General features: G+C 39.7%; 1 protein-coding gene across 7 annotated transcripts in view; it reads left to right on the forward strand.

The window, feature by feature from the left end:
* The first annotated feature begins 857 nt into the window (after positions 1–857).
* SEC22A (SEC22 homolog A, vesicle trafficking protein) overlaps positions 858–26,353 on the forward strand; it is an 85,961-nt gene continuing 60,465 nt past the window's right edge. For 3 of the 7 annotated variants that reach the window (XM_055568406.1, XM_055568404.1, XM_055568405.1), the window contains exons 1-3: positions 875–1,008; positions 2,988–3,082; positions 17,920–18,120. In XM_055568406.1, coding sequence (XP_055424381.1) covers positions 3,078–3,082; positions 17,920–18,120 — 206 coding nt within the window. In that variant the 5' untranslated portion in view covers positions 875–1,008; positions 2,988–3,077. Of the gene's footprint in view, positions 1,009–2,987; positions 3,083–17,919; positions 18,121–26,353 lie in introns of all 7 variants that reach the window. The other 4 variants (XM_055568402.1, XM_055568403.1, XM_055568400.1 and 1 more) reach the window with 3 other exon arrangements.

Here is a 26,353-nt window from a genome sequence, read left to right on the forward strand (position 1 = left end):
TAACACTCTGTTAGCTGCCCCTTGACCTTAAGATACATTCCAAAATACAGTCTAAAATTTATAATGTGGCCAGGAAGAGCCTGCATAGTCTGGCCTCTGATTCATTTCAACTCCTTTGCTCCTACACCTCAACCCCACTGACTTCCTTTCAGTGACATGTTCCTAGAACACATCAAATTCTTTCATGCCCCAACAATCTCAAACATAATATTCCCTATGCCTGCAACATTCTTAAAGCCTCTTTCATGTGCCTGGAGCTTCAAAGGCACTTCTTCAAAGAACTCTTCCCCCATAGTCCTGATTAATCTATCTTTGCACTCACTAATTTTCCTTCATAGAACTGATCACAATTTATAATTACGTAATGTTTATGCTTTAACATCTCTTGCTTTTATCACACATTATATCCACCGAAAGTTATATTCACTCCTATAACCCAATGCCTAACATTGTGCTTGGCACATAGTATGCAGTCAGTAAGTACTTGTTTAATAATGCATGACCGATGCAAAAGCTGGGATGGACTTCAGGAACAGCATCTGGCATTTCTTTGTCAAGGTTGGATGCCTTCCCGGGCGTGGCAATAATGGGACAGGTCCTTTTCTTGTTCACTCAGAGGGGGGCTTTCATGTTCCTTCGATAAGTGTTTCCTGCAGGGCCGCATAAGAAACAAACTACATGCAGGTACAGGCGGCAGACGGGAGATCAGCCTTATTTGCGAGGGACAGTATAATCAGTCAATCCAGGACTTGCCACTCTCTTGGCGTAGAAGCGTGAAAAGCTGTCAATCTCCCCTGGAGCCGGGCGGGGGCGGGGGTCGGGGGGGCGGGGAATAAGTGTGTCCTTCCCCCAGAACCTGATTGGCCTGAGCAAGGAACGGGGGCGGGGCTTGATCCCGCAGGGTGCCAGCCACGTTGCACGCGGGGCTGCCCCGCGGAGAGGCCACTCCCCGGCCCCACAGTGCACTGCGAAGCGCGTCACTCGGAGCGGCGGGTCTCGGCTCGACAGGTACGACCTGGCCACTCCCAGTCCTCCTTCGTCCCTTCTTGGGGTCGCCCGAACCCTGATCTGCTGCTCCCCTCCCTCTCCCGGTCTCCTGCCACGGTCCTGACTCTCGCCGTTGGGACTACAGACCTACCTACCCCGGGCGGGAACTAAGTTCGTGGCGTGGGAGCGGGAGTCGTCGGAGTCGTGGAGATTTGGAGGGGTGGGATTGCTGGGACTTCGTTCCCTTCAACTTGAGGGATCACTGGGGCCGCGCGAACGGCGGTTGCCCTTCGGCTGACCTGCCGGGATATCGGGCAGCTTGGGCAGGGGGCCGAGGAGGGAGGGGCAGTCGCTCTGAGCTGCCAGCGGTTAAGCGGCATTCCCTGGCGCCCAGGTGTCAGAAACACGGTGGCCCTCCTAGGCTGTTTAGATGGCCCAGAGAGCTTGATATGGCACTTCCTATTTTCTTTTAGGCATGGTTACTTAGCTTTTTTGTGAGGTAATTCAACCTCAATGCTAATTCAACCATTGAACCCAGAGATTTGCCCGCGTTGGCTCACAGAAACCTAAGGTCCTGTTAATGGCACTTAGGAAACGATGTGGCATAAGGGAGACCTAAGCAATTGGCTCGACAGGTAGACGAGGGTTCCGGAATAGGAAGCCGAGCCCCAGCTGCCTTTAATCTCTCTGACAGTGAAAACAGCAGCTTTGGCCCGCCCCGCCCCACCCCTTTTAGTTTCCTGGATCATCCACCTGGGGCAGTGGGAAAGCTTGAGAATCAGTTCCTTCTAAGCTTTGCTTCAGCCAAGGCAAAGCCTAGGGGTGAAGTGTCAGCCACCAGGAGGGAGATGATGGGATCCCAGCTAACAGGTGGAATAGCCACTTCTTAAAACTCTCTGAGTCCCTGTGCAGGTTACTGCATTTGTTCAGATGCTAAGATAATGGTTTCCCTGGTGGCTCAGATGGTAAAGAATCTGCCTGCAACATGGGAGACTTGGGTTTGATCCCTGGGTCAGGAAGATCCCCTGGAGAAGGGAATGGCAACCCACTCCAGTACTCTTGCCTGAAAAATTCCATAGGCAGAGGAGCCTGGCAGGCTGCAGTCCATGGAGTTGCAAAGAGTCAGACAGGACTGAGCGACCAAGCACACAACACAACCCTAACTTAAGGGGCACCTAGGCATTTCCTGTATTGAGAACCATAATTAGTTTAGTGCTTGTGTGTGTGTGTGTATAAAGTGATTATAAAGTGTTAGTCGTGTCTGACTCTTTGTGATCCCACAGATTGTAGTCCACCAGGCTCTTCTCTCCATAGGATTCTCCAGGCAAGATTACTGGAGTGGGTTGCCATTTCCTCCTTCAGGGGATCTTCCCCACCCAAGGATCAAACTTGGGTCTCCTGCATTGCAGACAGATTATTTACCATCTGAGCCTCTAGGAAAGCCCGTGTGTACATAATTGACTCTTAAAAATCTTTAGTTTATTTTATACTGGGTGTATTAATGGAGCCTGCAGTTCAGTTCAGCCGCTTAGTTGTGTCCAACTCTTTGCGACTCCATGGACTGCAGCACAGCAGGCTTCTCTGTCCATCACCAACTCCCAGAGCTTGATCAAACTCATGTCCATTGAGTCAGTGATGCCATCCAACCATCTCATCCTCTGTTGTCCCTTTCTCCTCCTGCCTACAATCTTTCCCAGCATCAGGCTCTTTTCCAATGAGTCTAGGTCTTAACAAACGGGTACTTTTGACCTTCCTGTCCATGTAGTTGATTTGCTGCTGCTGCTAAGTCGCTTCAGTCGTGTCCAACCCTGTGCGACCCCATAGACTGCAGCCTACCAGGCTCCCCCGTCCCTGGGATTCTCCAGGCAAGAACACTGGAGTAGGTTGCCATTTCCTTCTCCAATGTAGTTAAGTAAGAAGCTTAAATATGTTGAGAGGCAACATTTCAGAGTGTGGTTAGAATTATGCTTGAGTTTAATTCTGTCACTTGCTTGTTTCAGGATTGAATAGATTACTTTTCTGGGCTTGAATTTCCTCAGAGATAAAATGGAACGGATAATAACTACCTCACAGGTTATTGGAAGGCTTAAATGAGGTAATGTGTATAAAGTGGTAAATAGAGGACAGTCAATAATAATAACAAGCACTTAATATTGCACTTTCAGTCTGCAAGGTCCTTGACATGTTCTTATGTGGTAGATACTATTAGTATCTTTAAACAGTCCTATGAGATGGGTGCTGTTGGTAAGTCAAAATTGACAGATGAGGATATTGAGCATAAAAAGACAGTTTGCCCAAGTTTACACAATTACTAAACGGTAGAGCCAGTTTTTGAATCCAGGCAATTTGGTTCCATAGTACACCCTGTTGACTATAATACTATACAGTATATAAGCTGTTTTTAAAAATTGTTATTTCAGAATGAGTAGCTAATTCCTGTATCACTGGCTTCTTGCCCCTTGTTGATTATAGGAGGAGCACAGTGATGTAGAGATATACAAGAGACTTAGGTTTAAACACTGCCATATATTAGCAGTGTGACACTGAGGAAGGTTTCCTCATCTGTAAAATGGAGGTTGTACCTCCCTCACTCTTTGTTAATTGTGAGGTGTTACACAAATTACTGATGCAATTGAGTATGTGTTGAAGGCCTTCTTCCTAGATGTGTGTATGATCTACTCTGGAGCCAGAGTTCTTATGCATACTATGTAGTACAAGTACCTATAATAAAAATACCAAAGGCTGTTGATAAGGTGGGGGGCACAGGTAAAGTTGCAGAATAAACTCTGGTTGTTTTTGGTACCCTTTCCACCTCTTTTCAGGCTCTATCTCCCAAGTGCCTTCCTGCTAACCTATGGCTGCATGAAGTCCTTCGCATTTCACTCAATCTTCCCCCAACTCAATGCATCACAATTAGTATAGCTTTCTCCAAAGCTACAGCCCAGTTCCCAGATCTCAGCTAGTACTTTTTAAAATTTTTATTTATTTTAATTGGAGGCTAATTACTTTACAATATTGTAGTGGTTTTTGCCAGACATCAACATGAATCAGCCACGGGCACACATGTATTCCCCATCCAGAACCCCCCTCCCACCTCCCTCCCCATCCCATCCCCCAGGGTCATCCCAGTGCACCAGCCCTGAGCACCCTGTCTCGTGCATTGAACCTGGACCAATGATCTGCTTCACATATGATAATATACACGTTTCAATGCTACCCTCTCAAATCATCCCACCCTCGCCTTCTCCCACAGAATCCAAAAGACTGCTGTTTACATCTGTGTCTCTTTTGCTGTCTCGCATATAGGGTCGTCGTTACCATCTTTCTAAATTCCATATATATACAGTAGTATACTGTATTGGTGATTTTCTTTCTGACTTACTTCACTCTGTATGATAGGCTCCAGTTTCATCCATCTCATTAGAACGGATTCAAATGTATTCTTTTTAATGGCTGAGTAATATTCCATTGTGTATATGTACCACAGCTTTCTTATCTATTTGTCTGACGATGGACATCTAGATTGCTTCCATGTCCTGGCTATTGTAAACAGTGCTGTGATGAACATTAGGGTACATGTGTCTCTTTCAATTCTGGTTTCCTTGGTGTGTATGCCCAGCAGTGGGATTGCTGGGTCGTATGGCAGTTCTATTTCCAGTTTTTTAAGGAATCTCCACACTGTTGTCCATAGTGGCTGTACTAGTATGCATTCCCACCAACAGTGTAAGAGGGTTCCCTTTTCTCCACACCCTCTCCAGCATTTATTGCTTGTAGACTTTTGGATAGCAGCCATTCTGTCTGGAATGAGATGATACCTCATTGTGGTTTTGATTTGCATTTCTCTGATAATGAGTGATGTTGAGCATCTTTTCATGTATTTGTTAGTCATCTGTATGTCTTCTTTGGAGAAATGTCTGTTTAGTTCTTTGGCCCATTTTTTGATTGGGTCGTTTATTTTTCTGGAATTGAGCTGCAGGAGCTGCTTGTATATTTTTGAGATTAATTCTTTGTCAGTTGCTTCATTTGCTGTTATTTTCTTCCATTCTTAAGACTGTCTTTTCACCTTGTTTATAGTTTCCTTCATTGTGCAAAAGCTTTTAAGTTTAATTAGGTCACATTTGTTTATTTTTGCTTTTATTTCCATTACTCTGGAAGGTGGGTCATAAAGGATCTGCTGTGATTTATGTCAGAGAGTGTTTTGCCCATGTCTTCTTCTTCAGTTCAGTTCAGTTCAGTCACTCAGTCGTGTCTGACTCTTTGCAACGCTATGTACTGCAGCATGCCATGCCTCGCTGTCCATCACCAACTCCCGGAGTCTACCCAAACTCATGTCCATTGAGCTGATGATGCCATCCAATCATCTCATCCTCTGTCATCCCCTTCTCCTCCTGCCCTCAATCTTTCCCAGAATCAGGTTCTTTTCAAATGAGTCAGCTCTTTACATCAGGTGGCCAAGGTATTGGAGTTTCAGCTTCAACATCAGTCCTTCCAATGAACACCCAGGACTGATCTCCCTTAGGATGGACTGGTTGGATCTCCTTGCAGTCCAAGGGACTCTCAAGAGTCTTCTCCAACACCACAGTTCAAAAGCATCAATTCTTCAGTGCTCAGCTTTCCTTATAGTCCAACTCTCACATCCATACATGACTACTGTAGAAACCATAGCCTTGACTAGATGGACCTTTGTTGGCAAAGTAATGTCTCTGCTTTTTAATATGCTGTCTAGGTTGGTCATAACTTTCCTTCCAAGGAGCAAGCGTCTTTTAATTTCATGGCTGCAATCACCATCTGCAGGGATTTTGGAGCCCCCAAAAATAAAGTCAGCCACTGTTTCCTGGGACCGGCTGCCATGGTCTTAGTTTTCTGAATGTTGAGCTTTAAGCCAACTTTTTCACTCTTCTCAAGAGGGTCTTCACTTTATGCCATAAGGGTGGTGTCATCTGCATATCTGAGATTATTGATATTCTCCTGGCAATCTGGATTCCAGCTTGTGCTCAGCACCACTTGTTAAAGAGACTGTCTTTTCTCCATTGTATATTCTTGTATGTTTTCATCTAGAAGTTTTATGGTTTCTGGTCTTATGTTTAGCTCTTTAATGCATTTTGAGTTTATTTTTGTGTTTGGTGTTAGAAAGTGTTCTAGTTTCATTCTTGTACAAGTGGTTGACCAGTTTTCCCAGCACCACTTGTTAAAGAGATTGTCTTTTCTCTATTGTATATTCTTGCCTCCTTTGTCAAAGATAAGGTGTCCATAGGTGCGTGGATTTATCTCTGGGCTTTCTGTTTTGTTCCATTGATCTATATTTCTGTCTTTGTGCCAGTACCATACTGTCTTGATGACTGTGGCTTTGTAGTAGAGCCTGAAGTCTACTTCAGGCTGGAGGTTGATTCCTCCAGTTCCATTCTTCTTTCTCAAGATTGCTTTGGCTATTTGAGGTTTTTTGTATTTCCATACAAATTGTGAAATTATTTGTTCTAGCTCTGTGAAAAATACCGTTGGTAGCTTGATAGGTATTGCATTGCATCTATAGATTCCTTTGGGTAGTATACTCATTTTCACTATATTGATTCTTCTGATCCATGAACATGGTATATTTCTCCATCGATTTGTGTCACCTTTGATATCTTTCATCAGTGTTTATAGTTTTCTATGCATAGGTCTTTTGTTTCTTTAGGTAGATTTATTCCTAAGTATTTTATTCTTTTCGTTGCAATGGTGAATGGAATTGTTTCCTTAATTCCTCTTTCTGTTTTCTCATTGTTAGTGTATAGGAATGCAAGGGATTTCTGTGTGTTAATTTTATATCCTGAAAGTTTACTGTAGTCATTGATTAGCTCTAGTAATTTTTTGATGGAGTCTTTAGGGTTTTCTATGTAGAGGATCATGTCATCTGCAAATAGTGAGAGTTTTACTTCTTCTTTTCCAATCTGGATTCCTTTTATTTCTTTTTCTTCTCTGATTGTTGTGGCTAAAACTTCCAAAACTGTGTTGAATAGTAGTGGTGAGAGTGGGCACCCTTGTCTTGTTCCTGACTTGAGGGGAAATGCTTTCAATTTTTCACCATTGAGGATAATGTTTGCTGTGGGTTTATCATATATGGCTTTTATTATGTTGAGGTATGTTCCTTCTATTCCTGCTTTCTGGAGAGTTTTTTATCATAAATGGATGTTGAATTTTGTCAAAGGCTTTCTCTGCATCTATTGAGATAATGATATGGTTTTTATCTTTCAATTTGTTAATGTGGTGTATTACATTGATTGATTTGTGGATTTTAAAGAATCCTTGCATCCCTGGGATAAAGCCCACTTGGTCATGATGTATGATCTTTTTAATATGTTGTTAGATTCTGTTTGCTAGAATTTTGTTAAGGATTTTTGCATCTATGTTCATCAGTGATATTGGCCTGTAGTTTTCTTTTTTTGTGGCATTCTTTATCTGGTTTTGGTATTAGGGTGATGGTGGCCTCATAGAATGAGTTTGGAAGTTTACCTTCCTCTGCAATTTTCTGGAAGAGTTTGAGTAGGGTAGGTGTTAGCTCTTCTTTAAATTTTTGTTAGAATTCAGCTGTGAAGCTGTCTGGTCCTGGGCTTTTGTTTGCTTGAAGATTTATTATTAAACTTTTGATTTCTGTGCTTGTGATGGGCCTGGTTGTTGTTGTTTTTTTTTTTTTTTTAAACACATTTTTTTTTTTAATTTTATTTTTAAACCTCAAACACTGTATTAGTTTTGCCAAACATCAAAACGAATCCGCCACAGGTATACATGTGCTCCCCATCCTGAACCCTCCTCCCTCCTCCCTCCCCACACCATCCCTCTAGGTCATCCCAGTGCACCAGCCCCAAGCATCCAGTATCATGCATCGAACCTGGACTGGCAACTCGTTTCATACATGATATTATACATGTTTCAATGCCATTCTCCCAAATCTTCCCACCCTCTCCCTCTCCCACAGAGTCCATAAGACTGTTCTATACATCAGTGTCTCTTTTGCTATCTTGTACACAGGGTTATTGTTACCATCTTTCTAAATTCCATATATATGCGTTAGTATACTGTATTGGTGTTTTTCTTTCTGGCTTACTTCACTCTGTATAATAGGCTCCAGTTTCATCCACCTCATTAGAACTGATTCAAATGTATTCTTTTTAATGGCTGAGTAGTACTCCATTGTGTATATGTACCACAGCTTTCTTATCCATTCATCTGCTGATGGGCCTGTTTAAAATTTTCTATTTCTTCCTGGTTCAGTTTTGGAAAGTTATACTTTTCTAAGAATTTGTCCATTTCTTCCAAGTTGTCCATTTTATTGGTATATAGTTGCTGATAACAGTCTCTTATGATCCTTTGTATTTCTGTGTTGTCTGTTGTGATTTCTCTATTTTCATTTCTCATTTTGTTGATTTGATTCTTCTCCCTTTTTTTCTTGATGAATCTGGCTAATGGTTTGTCTATTTCATTTATCCTCTCAAAGAACCAGCTTTTAGCTTTGTTGATTTTTGCTATGGTCTCCTTTGTTTCTTTTTCATTTATTTCTGCCCTAATTTTTATGATTTCTTTCCTTTTACTAACTCAGGGGTTCTTCATTTCTTCCTTTTCTAGTTGCTTTAGGTGTTCAGCTCAGCTCAGTCATGTCTGACTCTTTGCGACCCCGTGAATCGCAGCACGCCAGGCCTCCCTGTCCATCACCAACTCCTGGAGTTCACTCAAATTCATGTCCATCGAGTCAGTGATGCCATCCAACCATCATCCTCTGTCATCCTCTTCTCCTCCTGCCCTCAATCTTTCCTAGCATCAGGGCCTTTTCAAATGAGTCAGCTGTTCGCATCAGATGGCCAAAGTATTGGAGTTTCAGCTTGAACATCAGTCCTTCCAATGAACACCTAAGACTGATCTCCTTTAGGATGGACTGGTTGGATCTCCTTGCAGTCCAAGGGACTCTCAAGAGTCTTCTCCAACACCACAGTTCAAAAACATAAGTTCTTTGGTGTTCAGCTTTCTTTATAGTCCAACTCTCACATCCATATATGACTACCAGATAGAGTTAGGTTATTTATTTGACTTTTCTTTTGTTTCTTGTGGTAGTCTTGTATTGCTGTGAACCTTCCCCTTGGCACTGCTTTTACTGAGTTCTGTAGGTTTTGGGTTGTTGTGTTTTCATTTTCATAGTTTCTATGCATATTTTGATTTCTTCTGTGATTTGTTGGTTTTTCAGAAGCGTGTTGTTTAGCCTCCATATGTTGTATTTTTAATAGTTTTTTTCCTGTAGTTGACATCTAATCTTACTGCATTGTGATCAGAAAAGATGCTTGGAATAATTTCAATTTTTTTGAATTTACCAAGGCTAGATTTATGGCCCAGGATGTGGTCTGTCCTAGAGAAGGTTTCATGTGCACTTGAGAAAAAGGTGAAATTCATTGATTTGGGGTGAAATGTCCTATAGATATCAATTAGGTCTAACTGGTCTATTATATCATTTAAAGTTTGTGTTTCCTTGCTAATTTTCTGTTTAGTTGATCTATCCATAGGTGTGAGTGGGGTATTAAAGTCTCCCACTATTATTGTGTTACTGTTAATTTCCCCTTTCATACTTGTTAGCATTTTCCTTACATAGTGCAGTGCTCCTATGTTGGGTGCATATATATTTATAATTGTTATAATCTTCTTCTTGGATTGACCCTTTGATCATTATGTAGTGTCCTTTGTCTCGTTTCACAGCCTTTATTTCAAAGTCTATTTTATATGAGTTTTGCTACTCCTACTTTGAGTATTGCTACTCCTACTTTCTTTTGGTCTTGATTTGTGTGAAATATCTTTTTCCAGCCCTTCACTTTCAGTCTGTATGTGTCCCTTGTTTTGAGGTGGGTCTCTTGTAGACAGCATATATGGGGGTCTTGTTTTTGTATCCATTCAGCCAGTCTTTGTCTTTTGGTTGGGGGATTCAACCCATTTACATTTAAGGTAATTATTGATAAGTATGATCTCATTGCTATTTACTTTGCTGTTTGGGGTTTGAGTTTATAAACTTTTTCTGTGTTTCCTGTCTAGAGAAGATCCTTTAGCATTTGTTGAAGAGCTTGTTTGGTGGTGCTGAATTCTCTCAGCTTTTGGTTGTCTGTAAAGCTTTTGATTTTTCCTTCATATTTGAATGAGATCCTTGCTGGGTACAGTAATCTGGGTTGTAGGTTATTTTCTTTCATCACTTTAAGTATGTCCTGCCATTCCCTTCTGGCCTGAAGAGTTTCTATTGAACGATCAGCTGTTATCCTTATGGGAATCCCCTTGTGTGTTATTTGTTGTTTTTCCCTTACTGCTTTTAATATTTGTTCTTTGTGTTTGATTTTCATTAATTTGATTAGTATGTGTCTTGGGGTGCTTCACCTTGGGTTTATCCTGTTTGGGACTCTCTGGGTTTCTTGGACTTGGGTGGCTATTTCCTTCCCCATTTTAGGGAAGTTTTCAACTATTATCTCCTCAACTATTTTCTCATGGCCTTTCTTTTTGTCTTCTTCTTCTGGGATTCCTATAATTCAAATGTTGGGGCATTTGACATTGTCCCAGAGGTCTCTGAGGTTGTCCTCATTTTTTAAAATTCTTTTTTTCTCTCTGCTTCATTTATTTCCACCATTCTATCTTCCACCTCACTTATCCTATCTTCTGCCTCAGTTATTCTGTTGGTTCCCTCCAGAGTGTTTTTGATCTCAGTCATTGCATTATTCATTATTGATTGACTCTTTTTTATTTCTTCTAGGTCCTTGTTAAACATTTCTTGCATCATCTGAATGCTTGTCTCCAGGCTATTTATCTGTAACTCTGTTTTGTTTTTGCAATTTGGATCATTTTTACTATCATTATTCTGAATTCTTTTTCAGGTAGACTCCCTGTCTCCTCCTCTTTTGTTTGGTTTGGTGGGCATTTATCATGTTCCTTTACCTGCTGAATATTTCTCTGCCTTTTCATCTTGTTTAGATTGCTGTGTTTGGGGTGGCCTTTCTGTATGCTGGAAGTTTGTGGTTCCTCCTTGTGGGTGGGGTTGGACAAGTGGCTTGTCAAGGTTTCCTGATTAGGGAAGCTTGGGTCGGTGTTCTGGTGGGTGGAGCTGGATTTCTTCTCTCTGGAGTGCAGTGAAGTGTCCAGTAGTGAGTTTTGAGGTGTCTTTGGGTTTGGTGTGACTTTGGGCAGCCTGTATATTAATGCTCAGGGCTATGTTCCTGCATTGCTGGAGAATTAGCATGGTATGTCTTGCTCTGAAACTTGTTGGCTCTTGGGTGGAGCTTGGTTTCAGTGTAGGTATGGAGGCTTTTGGATGAGCTCTTGTTGATTAATGTTCCCTGGAGTCAGGAGTTTTCTGGTGTTCTCAAGTTTTGCATTCAAGCCTTCTGCCTCTGGTTTTTCAGTCTTATTCTTACAGTAGCCTCAAGACTTCTCCATCCATACCACACCGATGGTAAAACATCTAGGTTAATGGAGAAAAGATTCTCCACAGTGAGGGACACCCAGAGAGGTTTGCAGAATTACATGGAGAAGAGAAGAGGGAGGAGGGAGATACAGGTGACCGGGAGGAGAAGAGGGGAAATCAAAAGGGGAGAGAGCAAGCTAGCCAGTAATCAGTACCCTATGTGCTCTCCACAGCCTGGAACACCCAGAAAGGTTCACAGAGTTACATAGAGAAGAGAAGAGGGAGGAAGGAGATAAAGGTGACCAGGAGAAGAGGGGGAGTCAAAAGGAGAGAGACAGATCTTCAGCTAGTACTTTTAATAAAACAGTATGTACTAAAGTAGTGTTTCCCAAACTTTGGTAACTTAAGATAGGTAAGATAATTCAAATGATAAGCAGATAAACATAAAAGAAATTCTGTAAAAATTTTCCCACACATGTTTGATGAGACAAAAGTTCTTTATATATTTTAATTTAAATTAGGAGGAAAACCTAACACCTCAAAACTGATTTCATAGATGCTATTGCTAAGCATAGGGCAAAAAGTAAATCAATTGAAAGACCTGTATTAGATAAAAAATAGTACAGGTGGGATGCAGATATGGTAATATGACTTCTGAAAATGGTACTTGGATGACGGAAGTTTGGGAAATAACAGACTAAAAGTATGAGTAATTAATCTACTATGAAATTGTTTGTTTTTTTTCCCCCCTTAAAAGTGGCATTTTGAAAGCATCTTGCTGGAAAGTAGATATAAAATGTACTTACGTGTTGGGTTTTGTTTATTACTTTTGAGAGATTGCCTTCCTGGAACCTTGGACCCACAGTCATTACCCTACAACATTCTGAAGAAGAGAGGCCAGTGTCTTGTTGTCTTGGGTCTAAAAGGCTGCTTGCTAACCACTGCTGTAGGAGTTTGGTATTGTGGAAATTTTTCCTCTAGCAGTTGCTATTGGGCGAAGAATATATAAGCCAGCACTCAGATTTCCTATGAGTTTTCTGATGCTGTGTAAAGGCATATGATACTTTTTTTTTTCCCTGTTAAAGGTGAGGGAGAATGGACTAGTGTCCTAAAAATGTATCTATACCCCCAATAAAACTACTGCTCTTGAATCTTCCCATGCAAGTGTCTTAACCTCTCCCTTTTCTCAGTTCCCACTAGCTTTTCCATGTTTTCTCCAGCCACTACTCTGCTAGACTTTAAGGGTATCCTAACCCAAGCTTGACCTTAATGTCAACAGATTCCTTTTTCTACTGCCACAGTCCAGATTAAGATTGGAGTGTGTGTATGTTTAAGGAACTGTATTAAGAATTCAAGGTAAAAAGAAAAAAGGTGGGGTGTATTTATTGAGTTAATAAAGGAAAGATTGCTAATCCAAAGAGTTGGACGTGAGTGAACTGAACTGAAGGTGACTAAAGTCTCTACAAATTAGTCAAGCCTCGTATTGTTCACTGACAGTCATCCCAATTTCTTTTGTTAGTTTGCTGGTTTGAGTGCTAGGTTAAATGACTCTGAAGTTCAGTTTAGTTCAGTTCAGTTGCTCAGTCGTGTCTGACTCTTTGCGACCCCATGAATCGCAGCACGCCAGGCCTTTCTGTCCATCACCATCTCCCAGAGTTCACTCAAACTCAACGTCCATCGAGTCGGTGATGCCATCCAGCCATCTCATCCTCTGTTGTCCCCTTTTCCCCCTGCCCCCAATGCCTCCCAGCATCAGAGTCTTTTCCAGTGAGTCAACTCTTCGCATGAGGTGGCCAAAGTACTGGAGTTTCAGCTTTAGCATCATTCCTTCCAAAGAACATCCAGGGCTGATCTCCTTTAGAATGGACTGGTTGAATCTCCTTGCAGTCCAAGGGACTCTCAAGAGTCTTCTCCAACACCACAGTTCAAAAGCATCAATTCTTCGACTCTCAGCTTTCTTCACAGTCCAACTCTCACATCCTTACATGTCCATTGGAAAACCATAGCCTTGTCTAGACGAACCTTTGTTGGCAAAGTAATGTCTCTGCTTTTGAATATGCTATCTAGGTTGGTCATAACTTTTCTTCCAAGGAGTCAGTGTCTTTTAATTTCATGGTTGCAGTCACCATCTGCAGTGATTTTGGAGCCCCCAAAAATAAAGTCTGACACTGTTTCCATTGTTTCTCCATCTATTTCCCATGAAGTGATGGGACCGGATGCCATGATCTTCGTTTTCTGAATGTTGAGCTTTAAGCCAACTTTTTCCACTCTCCTCTTTCACTTTCATCAAGATGCTTTTTAGTTCCTCTTCACTTTCTGCCATAAGGGTGGTGTCATCTGCATATCTGAGGTTATTGATATTTCTCCCGGCAATTTTGATTCCAGCTTGTGCTTGTTCCAGCCCAGCGTTTCTCATGATGTACTCTGCATAGAAGTTAAATAAGCAGGGTTACAATATACAGCCTTGATGTACTCCTTTTCCTATTTGGAACTAGTCTGTTGTTCCATGTCCAGTTCTAACTGTTGCTTCCTGACCTGCATATAGTTTTCTCAAGAGGCAGCTCAGGTTGTCTGGTATTCCCATCTCTTGAAGAATTTAAGGAAGAGGTTTAATTTTTTCTCCTCAGAGAAATCTTATCAGTAGATCTATTGAAGTAGTTCTCTGAAAACCTTTCAAAAATTTAGAAAGGGAATGTCACTGCTGTTGTGCTTTTGGTTACAAGCCTAAAACTGTATATTAGGAATATCTGAAAGGCAAGTTTGTGTAACTGTAGTTTTCCAGTTAGTAAGGCAGTTGGCAATATAGCTTTTGTTATGTTTGCTCTTTCCATCTGAATTTCTTTAATTCTGGACTGCTGCTTCTCCATGGTAGGAACTATCTATTCCTAATGTCTAACATAACCCCTGGCATAAACAATAAATGTTTGTTAAATGGATGGAACTTAACTAGGTTGGTATTCTTTTAGGAAGTATGAATCATACATTTCTGCCTTTTAAGTCATAAAAAAGAAAAGAGTAGCTTTGAAGGTTATGTGAAAGTTGGCACTGTATAGTAAAGCTTATTCCTAATATTTCTGTTGAGAACCTAGAAAGAGCAAACATAAAGAATGCAGTTTCTCTTAAACAGTACTAAGAATATGGATGTTTGGAAACTGTAAGTCACAATCCTGCCCTCATGTTAAGTCCTAGAGTGGTCATTGTGTTTCAGTATACTTCCGGAAAGATGTAATTTTCTGTTTAAATCATAAATTGTAAGGGTATAAAGTAAGCCATTTTCCTAATTTCTTGCACTTAGGCTAAATGTTACAATTGTGGTTTAATAAATGTAACAACTTTAAAAAGAGATTTATAGTACAGACATTATCCCTTGATCCCAGCTTTCTTTTGCTACTGCCTTCAGAAGGAAAAAGGAGCTGGTTGAATAGGAAGAAAAAAAATGATTTGGATATGTCATGTTGTAACTTTTGTTTGAAGATTCCATTATGGTAAAGACTAATTTAATTCCTGCTGGGTTTTTTTTTTCCCTTTCAAATAAATGGAAAAGAAAAATATTAAAGGATAATGACATATTAATACCTAGCTTTTCCTCTCATTCCCTCATGAATAGAGGTAAAGGAGGAAGTAAATTTAATGCATTAACTTTATTATTTGGGTTAAGTTTTGTTATCATTTATCATCATGATTGGGCACTCAGATTTCGACTTGACACAGTGACAAAAATTAGGGGCCCCTGGTTTCCAAACTTGGTACCAATTGATTTTCTTTGTCATTGTTTGATATATTACTAACTCAGTTTTTCATTTTTGGAGCGAGGTAATATTGAACTAACTAAGCTGATTAGGTAAGGATTAATTTAGTCTCTGAGATACATTGTCTTGGAAAAAAGCCTATGACATTGTTACCAAATTTTTCAATTTTACTGCTGCTAGTGAAGGAGACATATTTAGTGGCATTATGCTCTATGACCTGGCAAGAAAGAGTTATCACTTAATTTTAGACTGCTAACAGACTGGTTCCAAATAGGAAAAGGAGTACATCAAGGCTGTATATTGTCAGCCTGCTTATAAAACTTCTATGCAGAGTACATCATGAGAAACGCTGGGCTGGAAGCACAAGCTGGAATCAAAATTGCTGGGAGAAATATCAATAACCTCAGATATGCAGATGACACCACCCTTATGGCAGAAAGTGAAGAGGAACTAAAAAGCCTCTTGATGAAAGTGAAAGTGGAGAGTGAAAAAGTTGGCCTAAAGCTCAGCATTCAGAAAACTAAGATCATGGCATCTGGTCCCATCACTTCATGGCAAATAGAAGGGGAAACAGTGGAAACAGTGGCTGACTTTATTTTTGGGGGCTCCAAAATCACTGCAGATGGTGACTGTAGCCATGAAATTAAAAGATGGTTACTCCTTGGAAGAAAAGTTATGACCAACCTAGATGGCATATTGAAAAGCAGAGACATTACTTTGCCAACAAAGGTCCATCTAGTCAAGGCTATGGTTTTTCCAGTGGTCATGTATGGATGTGAGAGTTGGACTGTGAAGAAGGCTGAGTGCCGAAGAATTGATGCTTTTGAACTGCGGTGTTAGAGAAGACTCTTGAGAGTCCCTTGGACTGCAAGGAGATTCAACCAGTCCATTCTAAAGGAGATCAGCCCTGGGATTTCTTTGGAAGGAATGATGCTGAAGCTGAAACTCCAATACTTTGGCCACCTCATTCGAAGAGGTGACTCATTGGAAAAGACTCTGATGCTGGGAAGGATTGGGGGCAGGAGGAAAAGGGGAAGATAGAGGATGAGATGGTTGAATGGCATCACCGACTCGATGGACGTGAGTTTGAGTGAACTCCTGGAGTTGGTGATGGACAGGGAGGCCTGTGTGCCTGTTCATGGGGTCGCAAAGAGTAAGACACGACTGAGTGACTGAACTGATCTGAACATGTTGTAATTCAATTTTTTTCAAAGTATGGTCCTTAGATAAGCATAGTAATTACTTGGGGAATTTGCTTAAAATGGAAAATGCTCAAGCTCCACCCCATAGTCAGTGGATCAGAATTTTTTGAGGGGAGGACCCAGAAATCTGCATTTCTAATAAAAATTCCAGTGGTTTTGATACAGACTAAAATTTGAGAACCACTGTGTATGTGTATATTTTATCAAAGTTTGACTGTTTACCTGATTTCTTTCAGACTTGCATAAACCTATGGTCTTTTATTTATTTTTGTAAAGCATGATTAGAATATAATAAAACAGGTCATTATGATTTAGTCAGTTCAGTCGCTCAGTCATGTCGAACTCTTTGTGACCGCATGGACTGCAGCACACCAGGCCTCCCTGTCCATCACCAACTCCCGGAGTTTACTCAGACTCATGTCTATTGAGTTGGTGATGCCATCCAACCATCTCATCCTCTGTCGTCCCCTTCTCCTCCCGCCTTCCGTCTTTCCCAGCATCAGGGTCTTTTCAAATGAGTCAGTTCTTCGCATCAGATCTCAAAAGTATTGGAGTTTCAGCTTCAGCATCAATTCTTCCAATGACTATTCAGGACTGATTTCCTTTAGGATGGACTGGATGGATCTCCTTGCAGTCCAAGGGACTCTCAAGAGTCTTCTCCAACACCACAGTTCAAAAGCATCAATTCTTCAGTGCTCAGCTTTCTTTATAGTCCACTCTCACATCCATACATCACTCTCACATCCAAACATCACTCTCACATCCAAACATTGTGATTTGCTTTCTGGCAAAAAGGTTGAGAACAGCATTGATTAGTATTCCTTTAGCTTTAAGACTTATTTTAAATAAAACATTTATCTGATTATAAAAATAATATGTTTCCATTGTGGAATATTGCAGAGACTTAGGAAATTATAAAGTAACTGTTACCCATAATACTGTTTCTTGGAAATGAGCATTCTGATTTTGTCATGTTTCCTTCCAGTATCTGTTTCGCCATTTATCCCTCCCTTCTTTCTTCTCTGTGTCTTTATGGAAAACAACATATACAGTTTTGATCCTGCTTTTTTAATACCTAACATATAAACATTTTACCATATCATTAAACTGTTCTTAACAAACATAACTGTTAGTTGCATTATATTCCATTATGGGGTGTACCAATAATTTGTTTAACCATCCCCCTGTTGTTGAATGTTTAGGTTGTTCTCAGCTCTTTCTATGAGAAAAATGTCTTTCTGTTTAAAATTTTTTTCTAAATCTGATTATTTTCTTTAGGATAAGGAGATATATATATATGTATATTTATTATGGTCAAAGGGCATGTTTTTTTAAACTCTTGTTGAGCATCACCAAATTGTTTTCACAATGCTGTTTATTCCAATATTTATTTCCATGTATACTTACAGAAATGCCAGAAGGAAGCAAGTGATTTTTTTTTAACAACTAATTTGTGAAGGAAAGTATGATATGTCATTGCTTTAATTAGTATGACTTTGATTATTAGTGAGTTGCACATTTTTGCACTGTTTATCAGCCTTGGACTTAATTTCTTACCTAACCCAAATTGTTAATTTTGTTTCAGATCTTCTCTGCTGGTGGAAATGTCTATGATTTTATCTGCCTCAGTCATTCGTGTCAGAGATGGACTGCCACTTTCTGCTTCTACTGACTATGAACAGGGCACAGGCATGCAGGAGTGCAGAAAGTATTTTAAAATGCTCTCAAGAAAACTGGCTCAGCTTCCTGATAGATGTACACTGAAAACTGGACGTTATAACATTAAGTAAGACTTCAGCTTGCTCCCTTAGAATCATTTGCTTAGTGGTTGTCATTTTAATGAAATTTTAGTTGTTGAAATAGAAATTAGTGTTTGATTAGTTTAGGAAAACTTTTCAAGTCAAAAATGATGTGATTCTGAACTTATACTAAATAATATTTATTATGTCATTACCCTTTTTGTAGTTTCTCTGTGTTTATATCTGGCTTTAGAAAATTTTATATTTTTACAGATTGCAGATATTCTGTCTTGTAAACTGATCATTAGGTATTTATTGGTGTTCTTACATGTCCAGGAAAACTTTCATGGGAAATATAAAAAATCATACCTGATAGCTGCCCTCAAAGAACTTACAAGATTTATATCCTAGTGATAGGAGATAGTGCTCATCATTATTATTTATTGACATAGTGCCCAGTAAATAATGAGCAGTTGGATAGTGACATTTTGGTGGTCAAGGGCCTCTCTGAGAGGGTGACATTTGAACAGAGATCTAGAAGACATGAAAGACAACAGTCTTATGAATGCTGTGGATGAAGATCAAAGTGTGGTAGGTGCATTAACCTGGCCTGGAATAGTGAATGGTGATTTAGGGATAGTTATGGGAAATGTGAGATAATTAGTGTGGGGCCATGTCCTAGATCTCCCTGAAAGTTCAGGTCAAGGGATGTCACTTTGATGATATAATAAGTTTAGGAAACTTATTGCAGGTCTGAGGAAAATGGCTTTATAAAAAACAATGCTGAGACAGTGAAATATAGGGTGAAAAGGAAAGTCTGAGCAGAGGAGAGAAGTCAATTTGTAATTAGGGCCTGAACTAGTAACATAAAAGTGCAAATGAAAAAGAAAATGCCAACCAGAAAGATACTTCAGAAGAAGAAATGGTTAAGCCTGATAAGATAGAATATCAGAGATGAAGAGAAGAAAGGGACGAAGTTGACTTGGAATAGGACAGAATGAGATCTTTGAAAAGGGTTGCTTATGTGGTGAGGAAGAAGAGGGAGACAGTGAAGCTCCATTTTGATCATTTTACTTGAGCTTATAACAAGGTGTTCAGTTGAAGTGGTAGAGAGATTTTTTTTGTTATTTACATAGAAACTGAAACTGTGAGGGTAGACATGCCCACTGAGTTTCAGAGAGGCCCAGAAGAGAACCTTAAAGAAGGTCCATATTTACTTGGGTTACCTGGGATAATGAGTATTGTCTTTACTTGGTCTTTCTGAGAGTTTTAGCTAGAAAATGTGGTCATGGTGGTTAAAATATATCTAAAATGATATCTTAGTCTACTTCTATATTTTGAAGAAAAAGCCTGAAACCTTACAATATTTCATAGGCTCTTTTAGTGCCCTGGGTTTATCATCCTGAGTTCCAGTTGTTGTATACTGCCAAGACAGATTGGTTTGAATATGTATTAATTCTGGCAGATATCCTGGACTCGAAAGAAACCAAACGCTTGTCTGCAAATGTTTTTTTGTTCCTCTACCTTGTTGGCTTAAAAGGAGAGTAGAATGTGGTGAAATTTTAGCATTCTTCCAGTGCTCAATGCTGTTTAATTGTTGTGAATTCTAGATTTTGTATTATTTATTTGCACCCATGTTATTCCACAAAGGATGTGAGGCAATTAAAAAAAAATCAAGAGTACAGGTAAGAGAATCATATGAAAGAAAAAATAAAGATAGAGTAATAAACTGAAGTAACGTATCCTTCTAGAGATGCAAGCTACATAGTCCATTAATTTTTTTAGAAAAAGGCTACAAACATTGTTCTGAAGTTCTTTGGGGCCAAAACAAAGGGGGATAATGGGTCATTTATGGGATTCACAGGTTCCATTGCATAAAAACATTGCTTCTTGTGTTACTGAAACCTGATGTACATAAAGAGAGACAGAATTTGGGTAGTATTCTTCCAGCAGCCATACCATGAGCTTTTTATGATTTTTCTTATAATATTCCTTAGTGTAAGCAAATAGCTTGATGCAAAAAGCAATTTATTAGCGAGTTTAGGAGTCAGGTGAATCAGCAGAGGTCTAATCAGCCTGATCTAAGAATATAATTTAGAAATGTCTAAAGGAATAAATATGTTACATGGCCCCCAGAACCACATATAGAAAAACCTGTTTGTGTATTTTTATAGCCAAGTTTTAAGAAAGGTTTTAATAACAGAGAATTTTTAGTTCTAGTTCCTAACAGCCTGGATTTCATATATTTTCTTTCACTGATTAGAAGTCTTGTTAGTTGGTTTCTAGTTCATTGAGGTTTTTATACAGTATGACAACAAATTTAGCCTGAAATACATAAAGTTGGAAATTGCTGTGTTACCCGACATATTTAAAATTCTCACATGACACCTCTTTTTCTAACCACCATGAGTTTGCCAGGTAAAACCCAAAGATCTATAGTAGTAGTTGCAGCACAGCATGAAACTGGCAACACTCTGCACTTTCTTAGCCGTATTTCTAAATACTTCTCTTTCTTTCAAAGCTCCGCCTATAGCCTGTGTCTTTTGAGTCACCTGCCTCATTACTACCATTTGATTTCTCTAGTAACCTCACTCCCTTCACAGATTGCCTGTAGAACTTGTTGACTGACCTTTTCACCATTTTTTTTTCTTATTAATATTTTTTAGAATTTCTATATCCACTCTCTAAAACTAGGTTGTAACTCACTGAGATAATTGACCTGCCCTGGCTTGTATTATTTTTGATTCCTCACCTCTAAGCATTGTGGTTTTCAGATTTGTACAGAAATTGAAGTGCTCTTTGCAGAATACCTCTGAGAAGCCAAACTAAGTGTCAAATTATGTGCTAAATCAGATGGTAGCTCACCTCAGATTCTAGTTGAATAGGTAGAGGAAGTTCAAAATTTTAAGAAAAAAAGTAGGTGAGTAACATTTAAAATTGAGAAAATTCTTTTAATTTTCTCCCCCTATGTATTGGATAAAAGATAAATGTCAACAGATCGCAGTATCTGAATTATGCAGTTCAGCTAATGGTGCACATTCTGTGGAGCCTGGCTTGTGGCGGCGCAGTGCCGTGCACGCATCAGAGTAGCTGCTGCACGAGGGGTGGTTGTGCGGTATGGCAGCGGTCAGAGTGCAGGGAGTTAAGTCTTCATTTTCTTTTATTCTTCAACTTGACTGATTGATTGGGGTGGGGGTGGGGAGTGTATAACCCAATTTTGTGATTTCTTTTCGCATTGCATAGTGATAGTATAATTCTCTGTATAAAATTTTAAGAAATTCATCTGTTTTATTAATTGAAGGATACCTTCCTTAAATTATAGTGTTTAATAGATAAACTTATATTACTACTTAGGGAACAACAGTGACTCACACAATAATTATTAACCATATGGAAATTAAGTTGTATTTTATGAAATCTTGAAACTTTGAAATTGGCTTTAGGTGTTTAAAAAGTATAGTTGTACATTTTGAAATCTCTTTAAACACTGAGACACTGATCTCATGAAAAGACAAACCTTTGGAAGGTCAGTCATACTCTGAGGTGAGTTTAGTGCAAGAAGTGAAATTCCTTAGTTCTCTCATAGCAAATTCATTTGAAGTCTGATACTGGCTGTGAACTTCATAGGTTCTCTCCTTACCTGTGGAGTCACTTTCTTCATATTTGTCCCCAAACTGCTGCTACCAACCAGGAATGCTGTCTTAGACTTATCTACCTTTTTGTTTTTATTTCTGGGATTCCTTTCATACTTTGGTTGTATTTTCTGATTATAGGAGTAACAACTTCATCAATGAACCAGTTATTAAGTACCTGCAGTTGCCAGGCGCGTTAGTTACAGTAGCTCCCCTACACGTGAATGAGTTTCATTCTGAGAGCATGTTTATAAGTCCAGTAAATTTAGCCTAGGTACCCAGCTAACACAGTCAGCTATATACCACTGCTTTTATGCTTGCTTCTGGACATCCTCAGCCTGAAGTAAAGATACTATACTGCTGCTGCTGCTACTAAGTCGCTTCAGTCGTGTCCGACTCTGTGCGACCCCATAGACAGCAGCCCATCAGGCTCCCCCGTCCCTGGGATTCTCCAGGCAAGAACACGGGAGTGGGTTGCTATTTCCTTCTACTGTACTCTAAACTACACAAAAGCTGACCCACTTGTAGAGAATGCATGCATATGACATTGTATGCCAGACATGTGAACTAACTTACATGATTAGACATGCAAACACCTTTGCATCTTTGAAAGTTTGCAACTTGAAGGTTTGTATAGGGGACTTACTGTGCTTTTCATTAAATTTTGCAGCTGCTCTGTGAATGGCTTTTAAATAGAACTTTTCCCCATTGTCAAGGGCAAAAACACAGCTCACACTTGCCTAAGCAAAAAAGGGTATTCTGAAGGATAGGCCAGATTCCTAGTTGGATGGAGCCAGGGACTTAGATGTTACCAGGAATTGTTCTCTCATTTCTCCAGTCTTTTTTTTGCAGATAGATGTTCTGCCCATATTGGAAAACACTGTACGGTAGCTTCAGGCTTACTTCATTACAGCTGGGCAACCCCACCCCCTCCATGTTTCAAGAAAAGGACCTTAATTGGCCTTGTTGTGTCATGGCCCATTTCTGGACTAGCTTTGTGCTTGGACGTACTCTTAGTTGGCCTGACCTGGTACATACCCATCTAGTTGGTGGGGAGCTTTATCAAAGCCATATGGAATAGGTAGTGGGGCTGGAGGTAGTTCCCCAAAGGAAAGAGGTGAAGGGATGCTGGGCAGATAGCTGTTATAGTACCACTCTATTGTACAGATGAGGGGACTGAGACTTAGAGGTGTAAAGAAACTTATTCAAAGACACAGAGCTAATAAATCATATATCTGACCTACAGTTTTTAGGGTAGTTCAGAGGGTAAAGCATCTGCCTGCAATGCGGGAGACCCAGGTTTGATCCCTGGGTCGGGAAGATCTCCTGGAGAAGGAAATGGCAACCCACTCCAGTACTCTTGCCTGGAAAATCACATGGACGGAGAAGCCTGGTAGGATACAGTCTATGGAGTCACAAAGAGTTGGACATGACTGAGCGACTTCACTTTCTTTTTCTTTTCTTTATTCACATTAATCTCTGGTAAAAGAGGGAGTTACCTCCCTTTACCCTTTACCTGTTTGCTGACAAAGTGCCTTCCTAATTCTTTTCATTTTATGAAATTAACCAGGGAAGTGTATTAAGTGAAACTATCCCTCTTGCCTTTTTTGGTTGAAAAACAATGAGGAATAGAGTATATATGAAGTATAAAATTGATGAGAAAACATTGGAGATGAGGTGTTTGGTGGGGGCGGGGGATGTAGCAGGGGAATGCAACCCACAAGTAGTTACCAGGTCACTTAGGGGAAGAAGATAACCTGTGTTCTGTCTCATTACTAGCATCATATTACTTTTCTACTGTTTATTATGGTAAGATCCACAGCTTTTCAGCTCCATGTATGTTAAATAGGCTCTTATGAACTGATCTAGAAATCTAGTTATTCTTACAATGCAGTTTCTGTAGGTATAGTAAACCTCTGAAATACAGCTAACAGGCAAATAAGAGGCTGTCAATGGTTGGTTATCTAAAAGAAGTTAGGATCTTTATTCCCTGGAATGTGAAGGTATAAAGGAATTAGGGTTAATGGGAACAGGTAAATCAGGAGATAGATTAACTCTGCAGAAAAAGAAAATGAAGGCTGTCAAAGGCAAAGTTTGTATCCAAGGTTCTGATGGTGTAATCATCTTCAGTCACTTAAAATCATCTGATTCTCCTTTTGTTTTTGTTTAGTTGCTAAGTTTTTGTTTAGTTGCTAAGAATAAGTGAGAGAATATGAAATTCCTGATAGAATGTGGAGCATGGCAGATGCTCATTGTTACTTAGTTCTCTTTCTGGTTCTTGTCATCGTACTGTCACTGTCCCTCTGGTGGTAAAGTCTTGTTTTCACTTTCTTTCTTATCATATATATTTGGTGATAACAAATTCATAAGGTATACTCAATTTCATAACAAACCATGTTTAAAACTTTAAAATCATTATTTTAGGAAATGGAATGCAGTGTGGGAGGTTTTTTTTCTTGAGTTTTTTAAATGTAGATTAGAGATTTCATGTCCAACTGGAGAACTTTTCTTCACCCAGGAAAGCTGTTTACTTGGTAAACATGGCTACAAAGGATGAGCAGATTTTCTATGTGCAATGGTACAATTGCAGAATGAAAACTATCAGTTCAGTTCAATTTGGTTGCTCAGTCCTGTATGACTCTTTGCGACCCCATGGACTGCAGCACGCCAGGCTTCCCTGTCCATCACCAGCTCCTGGAGCTTTCTCAAACTTATGTCCATCGAGTTGGTGATGCCATCCAACCATCTCATCCTCTGTCTTCCCCTTCTCCTCCTACCTTCAATCTTTCCCAGTGTCAGGGTCTTTTCCAATGAGTCAGTTCTTTGTATCAGACAGAGTTGCAGCCTCAGCATCAGTGCTTCCAATGAATATTCAGGACTGATTTCCTTTAGGATGGACTGGTTGGATCTCCTTACAGTCCAAGGGACTCTTGAGAGTCTTCTCCAACACCATAGTTCAAAAGCATCAATTCTTTGGCACTCAGCTTTCTTTATGGTCCAACTCTCACATCCATACATGACTACTCAAAAAACCATAGCTTTGACTAGACAAACCTTTGTTGGTAAAGTAATGTATCTGCTTTTTAGTATGCTATCTAGGTTGGTCATAGCTTTTCTTCCAAGGAGCAAGTGTCTTTTAATTTCATGGCTGCAGTCACCATCTCAGTGATTTTGGAATCCAAGAAAATAAAGTCTGTCACTGTTTTTACTGTTTCCCCATCTATTGACCATGAAGTAATTGGACCAGATGCCATGATCTTCGTTTTTTAAATGTTGAGTTTTAAGCCAACTTTTTCACTCTCCTCTTTCACTTTCATCAAGAGGCTCTTTAGTTCTTCTTTGCTTTCTGCCATTAGGGTCGTGTCATCTGCATGTTGAGGTTATTGATATTTCTCCCAGCAATCTTGATTCCAGCTTGTGCTTCATCCAGCCTGGTATTTCACATGATGTATTCTGCATGTAAGTTAAATAAGCAGGGTGACAATATACAGCCTTGATGCACGCCTTTACCAATTTGGAACCAGTCTGTTGTTCCATGTCCAGTTCTAACTGTTGCTTCCTGACCTGCATATAGATTTCTCAAGAGGCAGGTCAGGTGGTCTGGTATTCCCATCTCTTTAAGAACTTTCCACAGTTTGTTGTGATCCACACAGTCAAAGGCTTTAGTGTAGTCAATAAAGCAGAAGTAGATGTTTTTCTGGAATTCTGTTGCTTTTTCTATGATCCAACAGATGTTGGCAATTTGATCCCTGGTTCCTTTGCCTTTTCTAAATCCACATTGAACATCTGGAAGTTCATGGTTCATGTATTGCTGAAGCCTGGCTTGGAGAATTTTGACCATTACTTTACTAGCGTGTGAGATGAGTGCAATTGTGCAGTAATTTGAACATTCTTTGGCATTGCCTTTCTTTAGGGTTGGAATGAAAACTGACCTTCTCCAGTCCTGTGGCTGAAAACTATATGTAATACAAATATTATTTCAATTTATAACTATTTTTATACTTTTTCATTTAGCATGCTAAAAAGTTCAGTTTTGTTTCTTTTATCTTGTTTTGTATATCATTTTAAGTATATTCCCAGTACCTAACTACAGGTTCCTGGTGGGCAGGCATTTGGTCTTTGACATTAAAGCCTGTAGAGTAGAATGCTGGATATGCACTGGGTGCTTTATTATTTGTTGTGAGAAAGATCATAGTCTTCACTTATCATTTTAATTTGGTACAACAAGCCAGCTAGTCTTAATAATGTTGATGTTTAATTGGTGATGTCTAAAAAAATTTTTTTGGCATTTCATAAATAAAATTAGGTACTAGGAAAAGTTTAATGTCTAAAACCACTTATTCATTTTGTTGGACTTTAGGAATCATTTGAGGTGTGGCCTGCTTGGATATATGTTAAAATTAGCTTTTAAACAAAGTGACTGAAAGTGGTAAAGCCTCCTTATCTGTAGTTTGAACTTCAACCAGCCTTACCTGTCCCAGACACTCTTGACCTTGGAATTCCTAAAGAAGTTTCTCGTATATGTGCCATGGAGAGGAACCAAAGATGTAATGAGGTTAGATTAATTCCTGGGTCAGAAGAAAGGCAGTAGCTATAGAGATCAAATCCCATGGATCCCAAAGTCCAGAAGTGGAAGGAAATAAAAAAA

The sequence above is a fragment of the Bubalus kerabau genome, chromosome 2 (assembly GCF_029407905.1).
Source record: "Bubalus kerabau isolate K-KA32 ecotype Philippines breed swamp buffalo chromosome 2, PCC_UOA_SB_1v2, whole genome shotgun sequence".
NCBI classification, from domain to species: Eukaryota; Metazoa; Chordata; class Mammalia; order Artiodactyla; family Bovidae; genus Bubalus; species Bubalus kerabau.